Source organism: Engraulis encrasicolus, chromosome 1 (genome assembly GCF_034702125.1).
Source record: "Engraulis encrasicolus isolate BLACKSEA-1 chromosome 1, IST_EnEncr_1.0, whole genome shotgun sequence".
NCBI lineage: Eukaryota > Metazoa > Chordata > Actinopteri > Clupeiformes > Engraulidae > Engraulis > Engraulis encrasicolus.
In genome coordinates this window covers 30,311,396-30,329,401 of record NC_085857.1, presented here as the reverse complement: position 1 = coordinate 30,329,401, position 18,006 = coordinate 30,311,396, and the positions used below count along the sequence as shown (strand labels likewise).

Sequence of the window (18,006 nt, the reverse complement as noted above, 5' to 3'; positions counted from 1 at the left end):
CAGTGTTACGCTTTACTGACTGCCATCTGGCATTGGCAACCTAACTCACACTAACCTGATTCCCAGGCACTGCATGTGTGTGTGAGTTGTGATTGTTTTGTTTGATATTCTTCATTGCTCTGGGATCATTCATTCATTTGATCTTCCTGTAGCAAGCAACATCAATACACAAATCATGCATCACTTTTTGGGAAATGTTTTAACATTGATGTAAAGCCAAAGTGTACTGCACTATTTTCTAAATGAGGAAAGATGGCTTCATGCTCATTTAACCCATTGATGCTGGATGCCGCGTTGCACAACATTGGCCCTGGCACCTGGAGCTGCATGCACACAACATTCAGGCTCATGAGATTCAAGACAATTTTATTAAAAATCTTGGTATGTTAGAGTTGAATGAACACATTCTAATGCAAGATGATGGTCTTAGCATTTAAATGCAACTCATGGCATGTTTTTATGTGCTTCAGAGGCTGAGATGTTTCGTTTTATATAGGCTGAGGGTACCTTTTACTAAAAAAGTGCTTGGGCATTTAGCATCCTTTTTGCAAGCGTGTTAGGCATCAATGGGTTAAATAGGTTGAAAATATAAGAGGAGTGGCAATGCTGTTGCATAGTAAGAACCAAGGCATTGACATTTTGTCTCAAGACAAATTATGTATCATACAGCCAATTCCCAGTCTGAACTCAGTGCTGACAAAAAAATGCCACTGCCTTTTGGCATCATTAGGACACTTGAGCTACTCTGCCACTACTCTTAAGAACTAATTTAGTGTGCTGGTGTGCCAACCTACAGATGACAACCACTTGAGAACGTTATGCTTTTTTCCTGGTTGGTCTGCAATAGCTGGAAAGAGTTTAGCCTGTGTGCTATCCAATATATCTGTCAGTTCAGAAACACTCTGGTTTTGGTTGTAATTAGCACTGGCAGATGGTTGTGTTGCCTGAAGGGGTGGTGAAATATTAAAAGGGGAATTGGTGACACTCTACTGTTGGAAGGCTGCGGCTTAAAAGGGGGGTTTGAATGAAACGAGTTCAAGTTCTGTATTTCTTTATAATGGAGAGAAAGATATGGCTTAACCCATGGAAGCACCCTAATAAGGCTTTGTGTGTGTGTGTGTGTGTGTGTGTGTGTGTGTGTGTGTGTGTGTGTGTGTGTGTGTGTGTGTGTGTGTGTGTGTGTGTGTGTGTGTGTGTGTGTGTGTGTGTGTGTGTGTCAGTGTGTGTGTGTGTGTGTGTGTGTGTGTGTGTGTGTGTGTGTGTGTGTGTGTGTGTGTGTGTGTGTTTTGTTTGGTCTGGTCTGGTCTCGGTGTGCAGTGGTGCCACAGCAGCTGGTGTGGAATGGATCATTAACAACAATATCAGGTCACACAGGTCAAGTCTCAGGGTCAACTGTCAATGAGTAAATGGTAACACTTTATAATAAGTACCCCTTTTTGAGGCTCATGTGACTGCCCCTCATGGATGTTTCTGGACATTAACAAATGACTTGATAAGCATTGCTTATGCATTATCAAGGATTTATAACCCATTACTTAAGTATATCTGGGGAACTGATCTAAAGTGAAAACCTTCCCATGCTTTGCAACACATTTACAAATGACTTGTTAAGCATTGCTTATGCATTACCAAGGATTTACAACCCATTACTTAAGTATATCTGGGGAACTGATCTAAAGTGAAAGCCTGTTATGGCTTCACAACACATTAACAAATGATTTGATAAGCATTGCTTATGCATTACCAAGGATTTATAACCCATTACTTAAGTATATCTGGGGAACTGATCTAAAGTGAAAACCTGTTGAGGCTTTACAACACATTAACAAAAGACTTGATAAGCATTGCTTATGCATTATCAAGAATTTTCAACTCATTACTCACTCATATCTGGGAAACGTTTAAAGTGAAAACCTTTCCATGCTTTCCAAAACATCAACAAATTACTTGATAAGCATTGCTTATGCATTATCAAGGATTTATAACCCATTATTTAAGTATACCTGGGGAACTGATCTAAAGTGAAAACCTGTTAAGGCTTTACAACACATTAACAAATGACTTGATAAGCATTGCTTATGCATTATCAAGGATTTAAAACCCATTACTTAAGTATATCTGGGGAACTGATCTAAAGTGAAAACCTGTTCAGGCTTTACAGCGAATTAACAAATGACTTGATGAGCATTGCTTATGCATTATCAAGAATTTTCAACTCAATACCAACTCATATCTGGCAAACTTTTAAAGTGAAAACCTTTCCATGCTTTCCAAAACATCAACAAATGACTTGATAAGCATTGCTTATGCATTATCAAGGATTTATAACCCATTACTTAAGTATATCTGGGGAACTGATCTAAAGTGAAAACCTGTTAAGGCTTCACAACACATTAACAAATGACTTGATAAGCATTGCTTATGCATTATCAAGGATTTATAACCCATTACTTAAGTATATCTGGGGAACTGATCTAAAGTGAGAACCTGATAAGGCTTTACAACGCATTAACAAATGACTTGATAAGCATTGCTTATGCATTATCAAGGATTTAAACCCCATTACTTAAGTATATCTGGGGAACTGATCTAAAGTGAAAACCTGTTAAGGCTTCACAACACATTAACAAATGACTTGATAAGCATTGCTTATGCATTATCAAGGACTTACTAACGCATATCTGGGGAACTTTTAAAGTGAAAATCTTTCCATGCTTTCCAAAACATCAACAAATGACTTGTTGAGCATTGCTTATGCATGGGAGGCAACATCTGAGAGATCTTACTATTCTCATCAAAAATATTTACAAACCACTTACACAATACATTTGAGATGTGAGATGATGTGCTTCATGGTAACGGTAACACAAGACAGACAACTTCAATATCTTTAACTATTTAATTTTTAAAAGTAACAGTTATCAGCTTAAACAGTAACACAATGAAGAAAGAGAGATGAGGACTAGCAAAATGAAGAGATTAGATGAGGGGAGAGCTTGTGGAGAAGAGAGGTAGGCAAGAGAAGAGATATAGTGCATTCATTAATCAAAATTTTCTACAAGGGCCGGTGGCGTTCATGTGTGCTTCGGATGTCAGTGTTTGGTATTTACGTAATTACCACATGAACGCACAATTAGGAACTGTACTGCATTTAAAAGATATTTTCTACTGGGCAGCAGCAGCGAGCCCGTACTTTTGAGCTCAGCCACTTTGCACTGTAGTTCAGGATTTCCCAAAATAGTTTTTATAATAAAAATATATTGAGAGTCTGTAATAGTGATCTAAAGTGAAAGCTGTAGAAACTGCATGATGACTTCTGTTCAGCTATGAAAATACTCCGGGTGTCGGCGGGCATTATGGGAGAGAGGTGGCCGGGCGTTCACGGCCGCTATGGGAGATAAAGGGTTAAAGGAACTTCTCTGACGATGATGGTCCTTTGTAAAAAGTTTCAGGGGTAAACTGCCTTCATGATGCTACCTGTGAGGAAACAAACAAAAAAAGCACAGTTTTCAATTATGGGCAATATTATTGGACACAAGTCATGTAGAAAGCAATATGCACTAAGAAGCAGGAACTCAGACCGTTATCGACTTTTTCCATATACAGTCCCTTCCAAAGGGTTTGGAACAGAAAGGCGCATGACATTGGAGTACATCTCGTCTTATTTAAACCTACTGTATAAACATGCCATAGGGTCATTTCACGTGAAATCAGACACTTTGGGACCCGACCGACACCAGTGTTAATTTCGTGACGAAATATTTTCGCCATAATTATCGTTAACGATTGTTTTTCCCCTGACGACAATAAAACGATAACGAAAAAAACAGCATGTGTTTGTACGAAAAATATAACGATATTGATTTATATTTTCGTCAAAAAAATAAAAATGTGACTACAATACCATCGGAGACGAAAACCAATAGGAAGCATTTTTGTTAATATGTCACTGAAACATTGAAAAAGAATTTCCTGATCTTTCGCAAGTCGCGACCCATCTGCTCCGCGTCTCCCTCCCCTCCCTCACACACACAAACACGCAGGCACAGTGACAGGCTGCACGCCCGTGACCTTTTTTTTAACAGCAGTAGCCTACTTCTCAGGGCAATCCTGGCTGGACAAAAATATTGTTGCCCATTTATCCATGACGAAGAAGTTTATGCAGCTGAATTTTAGTCAGCTAAAACTAGACTAAGACAAAAATGATTTAGATGACCAAATTGTGACTAAAACTAAAATTGCATTTTCGTCAAGAGACTTAAACTAAATTAAAAATTCCTCTCAAAATTAGCACTGACCGACACGGATTTCAAATCATACTTGCTGTGCCTGTTTAGTAGCAAGGTAGCACCCCATTTGTGATTCGCATTTGTGCGAATCTGACACCAATATTAAGGGAGAAACAGACTAGCGAAGGTTTACATATGAGGGTAGGGTATAGTCTACATGTTTCTGACATTGGCTCAGCAACTCACCCTATTGGACCATCCTCCATTCCTGGTTCCATCCCCCTGGGTGCTCGGTGCTGGCTGTGTCAACGTGCATGGGTGGCTACCCAACACTGTTCAAAAACATGATGAGATTTAGATGAGATTTAATATCAGACAAAATATTTATTACATATCACTAAAAGCAAATACTGTGTCAAGCCCTACATAGCCTAAATAAACGAAACAGTGCCAGCATGCATACTTACACTGGGTCTGCGTCAGGGGGCACTTCCAGGAGATCTGGTCAATACTGTGTCACTGGTGTCAACAGTGAGTGGGCTGAACGTTCATCTGTACAATGTAAACAAACATTTAATTATTTCCCATACACCTAAAACAATTACATGTGTATGACATTAGCTCACTAACTCACCCTATTGGGTCATCCTCCACTCCTGGGTCCATCCCCATGTGCCATGGGTGCCCGCTGCTGGCTGTGTCAACATGCATGTGTAGTGGGCGAGACCGTTACAGGAAGTAGTTCGACTACGCCACCCCCGGGGGTGGAGCCCCCGGAGGAAATGAGTTAGGGGTAGTTACAGATACCCCGGATCAACACACAATGTACCCGCACAATAGATTACCAGGCAAACACAGGTTCGTGCACAATGGAGACAGAGACAGTGGTGACCATTAATAATTCAAATCTTTATTATTCTTTGTGTTATAAAAATATATTGTTCTCACTCTTTGTAATAAATATAAAAAAGGTACTCACAATTCACAAAGTGCAGAGGGGTGGGTGTGCTGTCGCAATCACCCGCAGATAGAAAAACACTTGCCCCAAAGTATGTTCACGTTAACAGTAAAGTGCAGGGGTGGGTGTGCTGCCACCACACCCGCGGATCTGTAAACACCTGCCCCAAAGTATGTTCACTAATTCACAATAGACAACACACCTGGTAGGCCTAAGGCCTTAGAACCCACACTCAGGTTGGCAGACTTTGCCACTAGGGGCTGGCACGGCTAACACAATAGGGCGAATGGCACACCTCAGGATTAACAAAAGAAAAAGTAAAGAAATAGTTCACAACAAACAGAAATAATTCACGGCAAGCAGAAACAACAAGAAATCAGCAAACCATGCAAAATAAATCAAAATCCAGTAAATACATGCAGTTAAATAAGAAATTAGATAATTGGATGAAATAATAAAAAAAAAGGAAATTAGGCACAGCAAACGAAAGTAAACGAAAATCAAAACATGAGGTAAACCAACCCCAGAGGCTCAGCTCAGTGCAGTCCCCTAGGTATCCCCACACTCACTCGTCACTCACACACACACACACGCACACACACACTGTGGAATGGCTCACACACTAGCTCACACCGAGCCGAGCGCCCACACGCATACACACACACACACACACACACACTGAACTAAAGCGCGCCAACGCACACACACGCACGTATGTCCAATTTCCCAAGGCCGGAGCAGCAGCCGAGATACGGGTTCCCGGCGTCCAGAGGCACCACACAACCGGGGCTAAAAGTCGCCGCTCGTGCACCTAAACGCGTGGTGTGTCTGACCACGGCCACACAGATACAACCTGCGAGGGAGGAGGAGAGCGTTAGCCAAGCTAGCAGGACACCCACTATCATACGATTCTGCTGCCGAGAGGTTACCTTACCCGGAGATGAGGGTGTGCACCGATGCGCAGCGCAATTCTCACAGTCGGAGTGCCAATACAGGGGTACACGGCCGAGGCGCCGGTAGCGACCACACGCTGAAACCATAATAATGGCCGTCGTTAGCAACCATGGTAAGAAAACAAACAGTCAGAGCTGGGTAAAGGCACAAGCTAACCCACTATAATACATACTGGCGTGCAGGAGACGGGAAAGGCGCAAGGTAACCGTTGGTATTGTCCACCGAAGTCCTTGCCAGTGGAGAAGCAAGAGATCACTCTAGCCAAGTAAGAGACGCCAAGTTGGAATCACAACCTATAGAACAGCAGACGCGAAGTTAGCCACTAGCTGCTGGCTAGCACATAAACAGCGACAAGAAATGGTCCACATACTCACGAGGACAAGAAATGGTCCACATCTCCTAGATCTGAACTGGACACCGCACTCCTCTCGACGGCGAGGGGAGAAGCAACCACAGCATTCGCCGGTGGCGATGAAACGCGCAAAGGGGAACTTTGCAGGCTTACCGAATACTAGCCACTGGCAGTGTTTATGAAGAGACTTCCCATAAGCCTCTACGAGCGGCGTGGTGACGTGTGCCGCAGCGTCAGACTTTCCCTTAAAGGAGCAGCGCTCCACTACAATCTACCCCCCACATGTTGAATCGTCGGCCCGACGATGCAGGGACGCCTTCCCCCCCACTCCCAGATCCAAAATTCCATCAAAAGTTTGGAGTCGCCCCACCAGGCAGCCGATGGGGATTAGAGTGTTGTCCCGCGTTAGACCGGAAAGTCCGGCGTGGGGGCACCTCGCTGCTGCTAGTGCCACGACCGGGTAGCTGAGCGGCCGAACTGCTGGGGGAAGCCTGCGAAGTCCGACGCTGCCCTTCGTTTCCTCCTGAGGTGCCACCCTGGGGTGCATGGGGCTCTGCTGGGACACCCAAGTCAGCATCGCCCACCTGCTCCCCAAGAAGGATATCTTCTTCGCTCGATAGCTCCCCTGAGTCGACAGGGGTAGGTTCGCCTGGTCGGCCCGACCCCGGGGGGGTGTCGGGGGCCAGGGGGCCCACCACTCCTTTCAGCATGCTGCGGTGAACGTGCTTCAGCTTCGTTGGATCGTTGACGGGGGCGATCGTGTACACGGCTCCGGTCTCCGAAGGGGTACGCACCACCATGTGTACCTGGGAGTTCCACACATCTTGGATTTTATTTCGACCTCGCACGCCGAGGTTGCGTACATATACCCGTTGCCCTACTTCTAAAACAGCAGTCTTCACCCGTGCATCGTGTCTGTCCTTGCGATATTCCGCCGCTGCGGCCAACCGCTCCCGAGCCCCATCAAATGCCACTTGAAGCCGGGCCTGATGCTCCTGTATCCAGTCGCACACTCGACCATGGACCGGTGGCCGAACTCGGCCCAGGAGGAAGTCTACGGGTAGCTGTGGCTCTTGGCCGAACATAAGAAAGTGTGGCGATTCTCCTGTCGCTTGATGCGGGGTGGTATTATAACAGAAGGTTACGTGCGGCAGGCAAGTTGCCCAGTCGCGCTTCCGAGAGGCCGGTAGGGTACGCAGGAGGTTGTGTAGAGTGCGGTTAAATCGCTCACATTGGCCGTTCCCGGCCGGGTGGTACGGGGTGGTTCGGGACTTCTGGACCCCGTACAGCCCGCAAAGCTGCTGAATCAGGGTGCCCTCGAAACAGCGCCCCTGGTCGGAGTGGAGCCGACCAGGAATTCCGAACCGGTAGAACCATTCCACAAGCAAGACCTGGGCGACCGTCGAGGCCCGCTGATCCCGGGTGGGGACGGCGATGGAATACTTACTGAAGACGTCCGTGATGACTAAAAACGTTCTCCACCCCCCCCGACGTGGGCTCCAAAAGCGTGAAATCCACAGCTACCACTTCGTTGGGCCGAGATGCCAGTAGGTGGCCCATATGCGCTGCGGCTAGAGGAGGCTCCCCTTTGGACTCTTGGCACCTAAGGCACTTTTCACACCATCGGCGCACCTCCGCAAACATGCGGGGCCAGTAACACCGTTGCCCAACCAACTCCAGTGTTCGATTAATCCCCTGGTGGCCATGGTGCTCGTGGAGCTGGTTTAGGACCTCTGATTGCAGGGCAGCCGGCAAAACCAGCTGGAGGCACTCATCACGGCCACTGGGGTGTAGCACTCTCCGGTAAAGGACTCCATCGTTCTCCACAAACCGTTTCCACTGCCGCAACAGGATCAAGGCCAAGGGTGACAGAGCCTCCCGTTCCTCACGAGTAGGCCGCCGACGCGCCTTCCAGAAGGCCAGAATCGGCTGGATAACAGGGTCTCTTTCTTGCAGAGCGCACAGGTCCGGCAAAGGGTAGGAGGGCAGCACCGAAACAACCAACTGAGAGGCGGTGATGCTACCCCCCGGGACAGCGGCCGGTTGCAGCTGACCACCGGGGTCGCTTGCTTGCAGAGTGCGCAGAACCGGCAAAGCGTGGGGGAACAACCCCGAGACACTGGACTGAGAGGCGGTGCCGCCATCTCCCTGAGCCGCTACCTGTTGCAGCAATCTAGGGACCGCTGTACCCGGAACCAGGTCACTCACGTCTTCTTGGTCTGGCTGATTCTGCCGCGACAGGCCGTCCGCATTACCGTTAGATTTACCCGAGCGGTACTTTAATTCAAAATCAAATGATGCAAGCTGTGCGGCCCACCGTGTTCGACCGCCCCGAGTTTGGAAGTAGTGAGGTGACTCAGGGGGTTATTATCAGTGTACACGACACACTTCTGGCCCAAGAGATATTCGCGAAACTTCTCGGTGACGGCCCATTTTAGGGCGAGGAACTCGAGCTTCATAGAACTGTAATTGTTCATATTCCTCTCTGTAGGTCTTAACGTTCTACTGGCGTATGCCACCGGTCGGACTTTGCCGTCCACCTCCTGCGAGAGGACCGCGCCCAGTCCGCAATGGCTGGCGTCGACCTCAAGAATAAATGGGCGGCTAAAGTCCGCGTACGCCAGTACCGGCGCCGACACGAGCCTCCCCTTGAGTTCCTCAAAACTTCTTTCGCAATCCTCTGACCATGCATCAAGAAACTGCTGCCCCGAGGGCTGACGGGAACGGCTCCCGTTCAAGGTGGCCACCAATCGATGCAACGGCGCGGCCAGCTTTGCGAATCCTTCGACGAATCGTCGATAATAGCTGGCGAAGCCTAGGAATGATCGGAGCTCCGACACATTGGCAGGTCGCCGCCATGTGGCCACTGCCTCCACCTTGCCAGGGTCGGTAGAGACACCGTGCTGAGAGATCACATGTCCCAAGTACTGAACCTCCGGCTTAAAGAACGCGCACTTCCCCAATTTAGCCTTCAGCCCCTCCGACTGCAACCGGGTCAAGACCATCTCCAGGCGCTGTAGATGTTGCGCCACGGTGGACGAGAAGATCACGATGTCGTCAAGATACAGTAGAACGGAATGACACTGTTGGTCGCCGAACATACGTTGCATTAATCGTTGAAATGTACCTGGTGCATTGCACAGGCCAAAAGGCATTCTGTTCCATTCGAACAACCCGAAGGGGGTACAGAATGCCGTTTTGGCCCGATCACCTTCTGTCACGGGGACTTGGTTGTACCCACTGGCTAAGTCCATCGTAGAAAACCAGCGGGCACCTGCCAACATGTCCAATGTCTCCTCGATCCGAGGAAGCGGAAAGGCATCTTTCCGAGTTCGGGCATTTAACAGGCGATAGTCGACACAGAGTCGCAAGCTCCCATCCTTCTTCCGGACTAGAACAATGGGAGAAGCGAATGGACTACTGCTTTCTCTGATGACCTTCGCCTGGAGGAGCTGGTTGATATGGGTTTTTACGGCCTCGTAGTCGGAGGGGGGCAATGCGCCTGTAACGCTGCCGGACCGGTGTCGGATCCAACAGCGGGATGTCGTGCGAGATTAGGGAAGTGCAACCCAAGTCGCCCTCATGGGCGGAGAAGACCGAAGAGTACCTCAGAAGCAGGGCCCGGACCTCAGCCTGTTCCTCGGCAGGCAGGGGTAACAAGTCCACTGCGCGGATTTGTGTCTCCAAAGGCGACGGGGCAGGCGCCTGAGGGTCAGTAATGGCGGCCACGGAACGGACCTCCACCACGTCCCGTGGCAAGCTGATGATCGACACAGCATTCACCTGTCCGAGTCTAGTACGAGGGTACAGCAGGACGTCCGTACAACCGACGTTAACTACAGGGATCTGCACCAAGCCACGGGTCACCTGCACCAAGGCAGGGGACACCAGCAACCCCCGGTCCGTCGGCTCAAAGAGGGTTCCAAGCCCTGAATGTTGCTCAGGGCAGGTGGCAGGAATCAACTTCATGGTCCCCCCCGGAACCCGCCATGGCGCACGGCCCCGGACATTCACCACGCCGCTGGTCTCGGGGGTGGGCCGGATTTCAGCCTGATGACAGTGTTGCAAGCGCTTTCAGCACCGGTCGAGGGGCAGTTGACACTGATGGGAGATCGAAAAGCGTGGGACCGTGCCGCCCAAAAAGTTCCTTATAACACTTGCCGATAACATTCATACCAAGAACCCCAGGGACCACGGAAGCCGTGCCCCCTGGGGGGTCGCGAACGACCAGAACACCGCAATCAGGCATACTCTTCCCGCAAAGCTCAATATTCAGCTCCAAGTAGCCCAAGTAAGGAATCTCTAGGCCGTTGGCCGCTCGGAGCTGCAGCCAGTGACATGAGCGTAAAACGCTCCTGCCCCAAAAGATTCGAAGTTGGCAGCGAAGAAACTTTCAGTGACGGTGGACACCATAGACCCAGTGTCAATGAGACAGGGGACCTGAACCCCACCTATCCGGACGAGCAGATGTGGACAGTTAGAAAGTAACGCCTCGGCGGCATTGGGAGGGTGAAGGGCATTACGTGAGCCAAGAGAGGCCCCCCCCGGACTGTGACTCCTCAGTTCGGTGGGCGTCAGTTTCCCGAGGGCTGTTTCGGTTGGAGGGGCCCATTCTCCGAAAACCCGGAGCCTCTACGGGAGGGTGCTTGTGGGGGCCCCACCACTCGTTCTCCGTCACAATCCGCAGCAATATGGCCTGTCGCACGACAGCGCCAGCAGACAAGGGGTCCCTCCCGAGGAGACCGACCTCGCCTCCGTGGCTCCCCCTGTGTGGCCGCACCCCGAGAAAAATGCTGCAACTGAGCCTGTTGATTTTGCACCATTTCCATTAGCTTCGCCATGTCGGCCTGCAACTTCTCCATATCAGATCTGGTCGGCGCCCCACCACGGGGATCCATGCTTACGGCGCAAGAGGTACCAGGGACCCCAAGGGAGTGATCGAGTGAAGACAAGGAAAAGCTACGCGGCCGCTGCGGTTCGGCGGCGCCCTCCCGTTCCCAACGCATGGCTTCCTTACGCACCGCGATCAAAGTGGCTAACGGCGTGGTCCGAATGAAACTCTTCAAGTGACGACGCAAGGCGCCCTCGTTAACATGCTCCACAAACTGATCACGCAGAAGAACGTCAGCGTTAAGAATTCCCTCAGGCGCATTTCGTCTAACCTTATCAATAAGGGTCATTAATGCGATTGAAAACTCTAGCAGTGTCTCTCCCTCTTGCTGTTTTTCTCGAAAAGAACGCCTCCTGCAAGGCCACGTATGACTGTGGGCAACCGTAAAGCTCCTGTAAAATTTCTAAGATTTTCTCTGGGTTTTCTTTTTCTTCTCTCGGCCTATAGCGGATCTCATCCCGTGCCTCGCCATCCAAGTGATCGTAAAGAAAATAGGCTCTCTCGGCAGCAGAAAAATGGCGCGCCCGCATACATGCCTCCGCCTCCTCCTTCCACGCCTCGATACTTATGCCCCCATTTCCCCTAAACAATGGGCACTTCTTTTCCCTTGGGACAAAGACCAAACGTTCTGTAGCGGGCCCTGCCGGGGCGCTACCATTTACTGTGCTCGTACTTGTGGCCCGCTGGGCGAGGGAGGCCTTTAAGCGCTCATTCTCGGCTCTTACCTCAGCCAACTCATCCCTAACCTCTTGTGCGTCCCGCGACATGCTGCGGAAACCGATCAAGACAAATTTGGAAAATGCAAAAACTCACAGGGATGGCTGGTCCAAATCCCGAGAGAGGGGCGGTCTCCCAACCTCGGCTGCTGCTCCGCTTCTACAGGAAAAACACAAACTCACAGCGCTTATTCAGTGGTGCTCTCACTTTCAACCAACCACATACATACACTCATTCAACCATTGACCATATGACAAATTTCTATTACAAAGAGTGACAAAACAAAAACCTAAAAAAATGAAACCAGTGTCTCTGCTCCTATGCCAATCCTGCCGACTACGCCAAAATGTAGTGGGCGAGACCGTTACAGGAAGTAGTTCGACTACGCCACCCCCGGGGGTGGAGCCCCCGGAGGAAATGAGTTAGGGGTAGTTACAGATACCCCGGATCAACACACAATGTACCCGCACAATAGATTACCAGGCAAACACAGGTTCGTGCACAATGGAGACAGAGACAGTGGTGACCATTAATAATTCAAATCTTTATTATTCTTTGTGTTATAAAAATATATTGTTCTCACTCTTTGTAATAAATATAAAAAAGGTACTCACAATTCACAAAGTGCAGAGGGGTGGGTGTGCTGTCGCAATCACCCGCAGATAGAAAAACACTTGCCCCAAAGTATGTTCACGTTAACAGTAAAGTGCAGGGGTGGGTGTGCTGCCACCACACCCGCGGATCTGTAAACACCTGCCCCAAAGTATGTTCACTAATTCACAATAGACAACACACCTGGTAGGCCTAAGGCCTTAGAACCCACACTCAGGTTGGCAGACTTTGCCACTAGGGGCTGGCACGGCTAACACAATAGGGCGAATGGCACACCTCAGGATTAACAAAAGAAAAAGTAAAGAAATCGTTCACAACAAACAAAAATAATTCACGGCAAACCATGCAAAATAAATCAAAATCATGCAGTTAAATAAGAAATTAGATAATTGGATGAAATAAAAAAAAAAAGGAAATTAGGCACAGCAAACGAAAGTAAACGAAAATCAAAACATGAGGTAAGCCAACCCCAGAGGCTCAGCTCAGTGCAGTCCCCTAGGTATCCCCACACTCACTCGTCACTCACACACACACACGCACACACACACTGTGGAATGGCTCACACACTAGCTCACACCGAGCCGAGCGCCCACACGCATACACACACACACACACACACACACTGAACTAAAGCGCGCCAACGCACACACACGCACGTATGTCCAATTTCCCAAGGCCGGAGCAGCAGCCGAGATACGGGTTCCCGGCGTCCAGAGGCACCACACAACCGGGGCTAAAAGTCGCCGCTCGTGCACCTAAACGCGTGGTGTGTCTGACCACGGCCACACAGATACAACCTGCGAGGGAGGAGGAGAGCGTTAGCCAAGCTAGCAGGACACCCACTATCATACGATTCTGCTGCCGAGAGGTTACCTTACCCGGAGATGAGGGTTGCACCGATGCGCAGCGCAATTCTCACAGTCGGAGTGCCAATACAGGGGTACACGGCCGAGGCGCCGGTAGCGACCACACGCTGAAACTATAATAATGGCCGTCGTTAGCAACCATGGTAAGAAAACAAACAGTCAGAGCTGGGTAAAGGCACAAGCTAACCCACTATAATACATACTGGCGTGCAGGAGACGGGAAAGGCGCAAGGTAACCGTTGGTATTGTCCACCGAAGTCCTTGCCAGTGGAGAAGCAAGAGATCACTCTAGCCAAGTAAGAGACGCCAAGTTGGAATCACAACCTATAGAACAGCAGACGCGAAGTTAGCCACTAGCTGCTGGCTAGCACATAAACAGCGACAAGAAATGGTCCACATACTCACGAGGACAAGAAATGGTCCACATCTCCTAGATCTGAACTGGACACCGCACTCCTCTCGACGGCGAGGGGAGAAGCAACCACAGCATTCGCCGGTGGCGATGAAACGCGCAAAGGGGAACTTTGCAGGCTTACCGAATACTAGCCACTGGCAGTGTTTATGAAGAGACTTCCCATAAGCCTCTACGAGCGGCGTGGTGACGTGTGCCGCAGCGTCTCCTTAAAGGAGCAGCGCTCCACTACACATGGGTGGCTGGCTACCCAACACTGTTCAAAAACATGATGATTTAGATGAGATTAAATGTCACAAAAACAATGCCAGCATGTATACTTAGGCCTACACTGGGTCTGCATCAGCGGGCACTTCCACTTATCAAATAAATCTGTCATGAGCCAACAACTGAGAGAGGGAAAAGTCAAGTCACAATTTAGCTTTCATGACAGTAAATTACTACATGAGTGCAAATAAATACATCAGCAGGTTCACAACGCCATGAATTATTTCTGAGGTCAGTAGCCTACTGTAAGAAAGCTTGGGACAAATCATTCATGCAGTCATTTCAGAAGTCAGTAGGCTTAAGCTTACCTCATCTAAACATACAAAAAACAACATGACTCATAACAAAGACCTCAGAAAAGAAACTAACTTACATTTATGGTAGTCCAACACCGTGAGTAATGTGCCAATCTCTGCCTACATCTGCAAAGCTACTCAACGTGACACCCCTCTCAGTTTGTTTACATCCGGCGTCCACCTCTCCCCAATGCAATGAATTAGCTATGCACGATGGGCATGAGATTGTGTATCTTGCAAGCGACAGGGATTCATCTTTCAAATAAGAAAGGACTATGCAGGCAATTGCATGTCTGTTCAGTGAATATCAAAACATTTTAGCAGCCAAACTTACTTGGATGCAACAGTAGCAGCGGCAGCAGCAGGAGTAGGCAGTAGGCAGCAGCAGGCAGGCAGCTCATCGCATGCTCTTCTCGCATTCGCTCCAACTTCTCGTGTCAACTTTGATTAATACTTCCGACACTGTCAACATCCACATGCCAATACGTCCGCGGGAAAACACCTTGAAATGACGACTCTTCTCCGTTTAGACTTGTAATTGTCCTTCAGCAATATAAACCGTGAACACTGAACAAGACACTACTTCCTCAAAGTTTAATGTGTCCCCTCAAAGAACGTCCCCTGGAAACGCATCACTGATCACAAAACAACATCCGGTCGATTAACCACTTCCTGGAATATTTGAATTATCAGAGACGATGCTAATTAGAATAGAGAATCTTTGGTATTACCCCTGTAATTAAGAGATCAGAGATTTCTAAAACTAGTGAAAAAGAGTTACAAAGTTAATTGTGTTTCCTGCTGGCCATTTTCGGTTGTTTTGACGGAGAGTAATGAGTATGACTGAGCTGTATTTTACCGCGATTTCAACGTTGTGTCATTTCAACAGTATTCTGGTCAAGGTAAAATAAAATAAAATATATATAGGCCTAGGCCTATATTAAAAACGTTTAAAAAAAAAAAATGTCACTGTTAGTTGTACAGCAGATACCCACACATATGAAGTATCAAAATTATGGTTGAGATGTCTAGTTTAAAAAAAAAAAAAAAAATTGGGCTTTCAGTTATGGTGCTGTTGTTTACAAATTGTGTCAGAGTGAATTCTGAGGGTTAACATTACTTGTCCACCTAAGCAGTTGTATGTCTCTATGCAAGTGGGTGTTTGAGTACTCTAGGCTATTAGTTGTAGAGAACAATATTGCTTAGCAAATTTTGTTAACTAGCATGCTAACTAGCGATTTCTGCTATTTTGCTCTGTGCTTGCAATGGCTCAAATGGAGGGGAATGTTTTGCGCTTAGTGTAAGCTTAATCTACCTTTTGGCCGTAGCCTACAAATAACAAAATGAATGTTTAAACTGCTTTTTTATTTGTTTCCACACAGGTAGCATCATGAAGGCAGTTTACCCTTAAAAAAAGGACCATCATCGTCAGAAAAGTTCCTTTAACCCTTTAGCTCCCATAGAGGCCGTGAACGTCCGGCCACCTCTCTCCCATAACGTCCGCCGACCCCCGGAGTATTTTCATAGCTGAACAGAAGTCATCATGCAGTTTCTACAGCTTTCACTTTAGATCACTATTACAGACCCTCAATACCTATATTTTTATTATAACAATTATTTTGGGGAGATCCTGAACTACAGTGCAAAGTGGCTGAGCTCAAAAGTAGCCTACGGGCTCACTGCTGCTGCCCAGTAGAAAATATCTTTTAAATGCAGTACAGTTCCTAATTGTGCGTTCATGTGGTAATTACGTAAATACCAAACACTGACATCCGAAGCACACATGAACGCCACCGGCCCTTGTAGAAAATTTTGATTAACGACTTTACGAGCTGATGACGTACACAACAGCTGGCTCTACTCTCACCATGGCAACCGCTAAGTTGAAATAGGCTAGGCATACTCAAAAACCGGCATTCAGTATGTTCAGATAGTCATGGTAAATGACTGTCAGAAAATATTCACAATTTTTACCTTTTGACTTCCTAATTCATTTGCTTGCTGTAGCTGATGAACAACAGTCTATTATCGTTTTATTAACAAAAAAAAATGGCCAGAGTCTCACTCTGGTCCACCATCTTTAAGTTGTAAACAACAACAAAATAGCACATGAACGCAACGCACTTGTAAATACCACTTCACAACTAGATAATATCTACTAGATAAGACCACATGAATGCACTATATCTCTTCTCTTGCCTCCCTCTCCTCTCCACAAGCTCTCCCCTCATCTAATCTCTTCATTTTGCTAGTCCTCATCTCTTTCTTCATTATGTTACTGTTTAAGCTGATAACTGTTATCTTTTAAAAATTAAATAGTTAAAGATATTGAAGTTGTCTGTCTTGTGTTACCGTTACCATGAAGGACATCATCTCACATCTCAAATGTATTCTGTAAGTGATTTGTAAATGTTTTGATGAGAATAGTAAGATCTCTCAGATGTTGCCTCCCATGCATAAGCAATGCTCAACAAGTCATTTGTTGATGTTTTGGAAAGCATGGAAAGATTTTCACTTTAAAAGTTCCCCAGATATGCGTTAGTAATGAGTTGTAAGTCCTTGATCATGCATAAGCAATGCTTGTCAAGTCATTTGTTAATGCGTTGTAAAGCCTTAACAGGTTTTCACTTTAGATCAGTTCCCCAGATATACTTAAGTAATGGGGTTTAAATCCTTGATAATGCATAAGCAATGCTTATCAAGTCATTTGTTAATGTGTTGTGAAGCCTTAACAGGTTTTCACTTTAGATCAGTTCCCCAGATATACTTAAGTAATGGGTTATAAATCCTTGATAATGCATAAGCAATGCTTATCAAGTAATTTGTTGATGTTTTGGAAAGCATGGAAAGGTTTTCACTTTAAACGTTTCGCAGATATGAGTGAGTAATGAGTTGAAAATTCTTGATAATGCATAAGCAATGCTTATCAAGTCATTTGTTAATGTGTTGTAAAGCCTTAACAGGTTTTCACTTTAGATCAGTTCCCCAGATATACTTAAGTAATGGGTTATAAATCCTTGATAATGCATAAGCAATGCTAATCAAATCATTTGTTAGTGTGTTGTGAAGCCATAACAGGCTTTCACTTTAGATCAGTTCCCCAGATATACTTAAGTAATGGGTTGTAAATCCTTGATAATGCATAAGCAATGCTTATCAAATAATTTGTTAATGTGTTGTGAAGCCATAACAGGCTTTCACTTTAGATCAGTTCCCCAGATATACTTAAGTAATGGGTTGTAAATCCTTGATAATGCATAAGCAATGCTTAACAAGTCATTTGTTAATGTGTTGTAAAGCATGGGAAGGTTTTCACTTTAGATCAGTTCCCCAGATATACTTAAGTAATGGGTTATAAATCCTTGATAATGCATAAGCAATGCTTATCAAGTCATTTGTTAATGTCCAGAAACATCCATGAGGGGCAGTCACATGAGCCTCAACTTACTGTT

The 18,006-nt window shown here is 46.9% G+C and overlaps 2 protein-coding genes and 1 long non-coding RNA gene across 3 annotated transcripts in view; 1 reads left to right on the top strand and 2 right to left on the bottom strand.

The window, feature by feature from the left end:
- The window catches only part of LOC134456950 (VPS10 domain-containing receptor SorCS3-like), a 243,702-nt gene that overhangs the window by 101,484 nt on the left and 124,212 nt on the right, over positions 1–18,006 (top strand). The gene's annotated exons all lie outside the window — the stretch shown is intronic.
- LOC134460774 (uncharacterized) lies at positions 2,886–4,941 on the bottom strand. Its single transcript, XR_010037172.1, has 4 exons — positions 4,864–4,941; positions 4,697–4,781; positions 4,476–4,561; positions 2,886–3,477 (listed from the first exon to the last, which is right to left on the bottom strand). It is a non-coding gene; the product is annotated as an uncharacterized LOC134460774 (long non-coding RNA).
- LOC134460715 (uncharacterized) lies at positions 6,162–7,953 on the bottom strand. The gene is made up of 2 exons (XM_063213232.1): positions 6,516–7,953; positions 6,162–6,434 (listed from the first exon to the last, which is right to left on the bottom strand). The coding sequence occupies exon 1, from the start codon at positions 7,576–7,578 to the stop codon at positions 6,841–6,843; it is 738 nt and encodes a 245-aa protein (XP_063069302.1). The 5' UTR covers positions 7,579–7,953; the 3' UTR covers positions 6,162–6,434; positions 6,516–6,840.

Excerpts from the sequence above, each read along its gene's own strand:
- LOC134460715 (XM_063213232.1), bottom strand. The coding sequence starts at position 7,578 with ATGTTCGGCCAAGAGCCACAGCTACCCGTAGACTTCCTCCTGGGCCGA.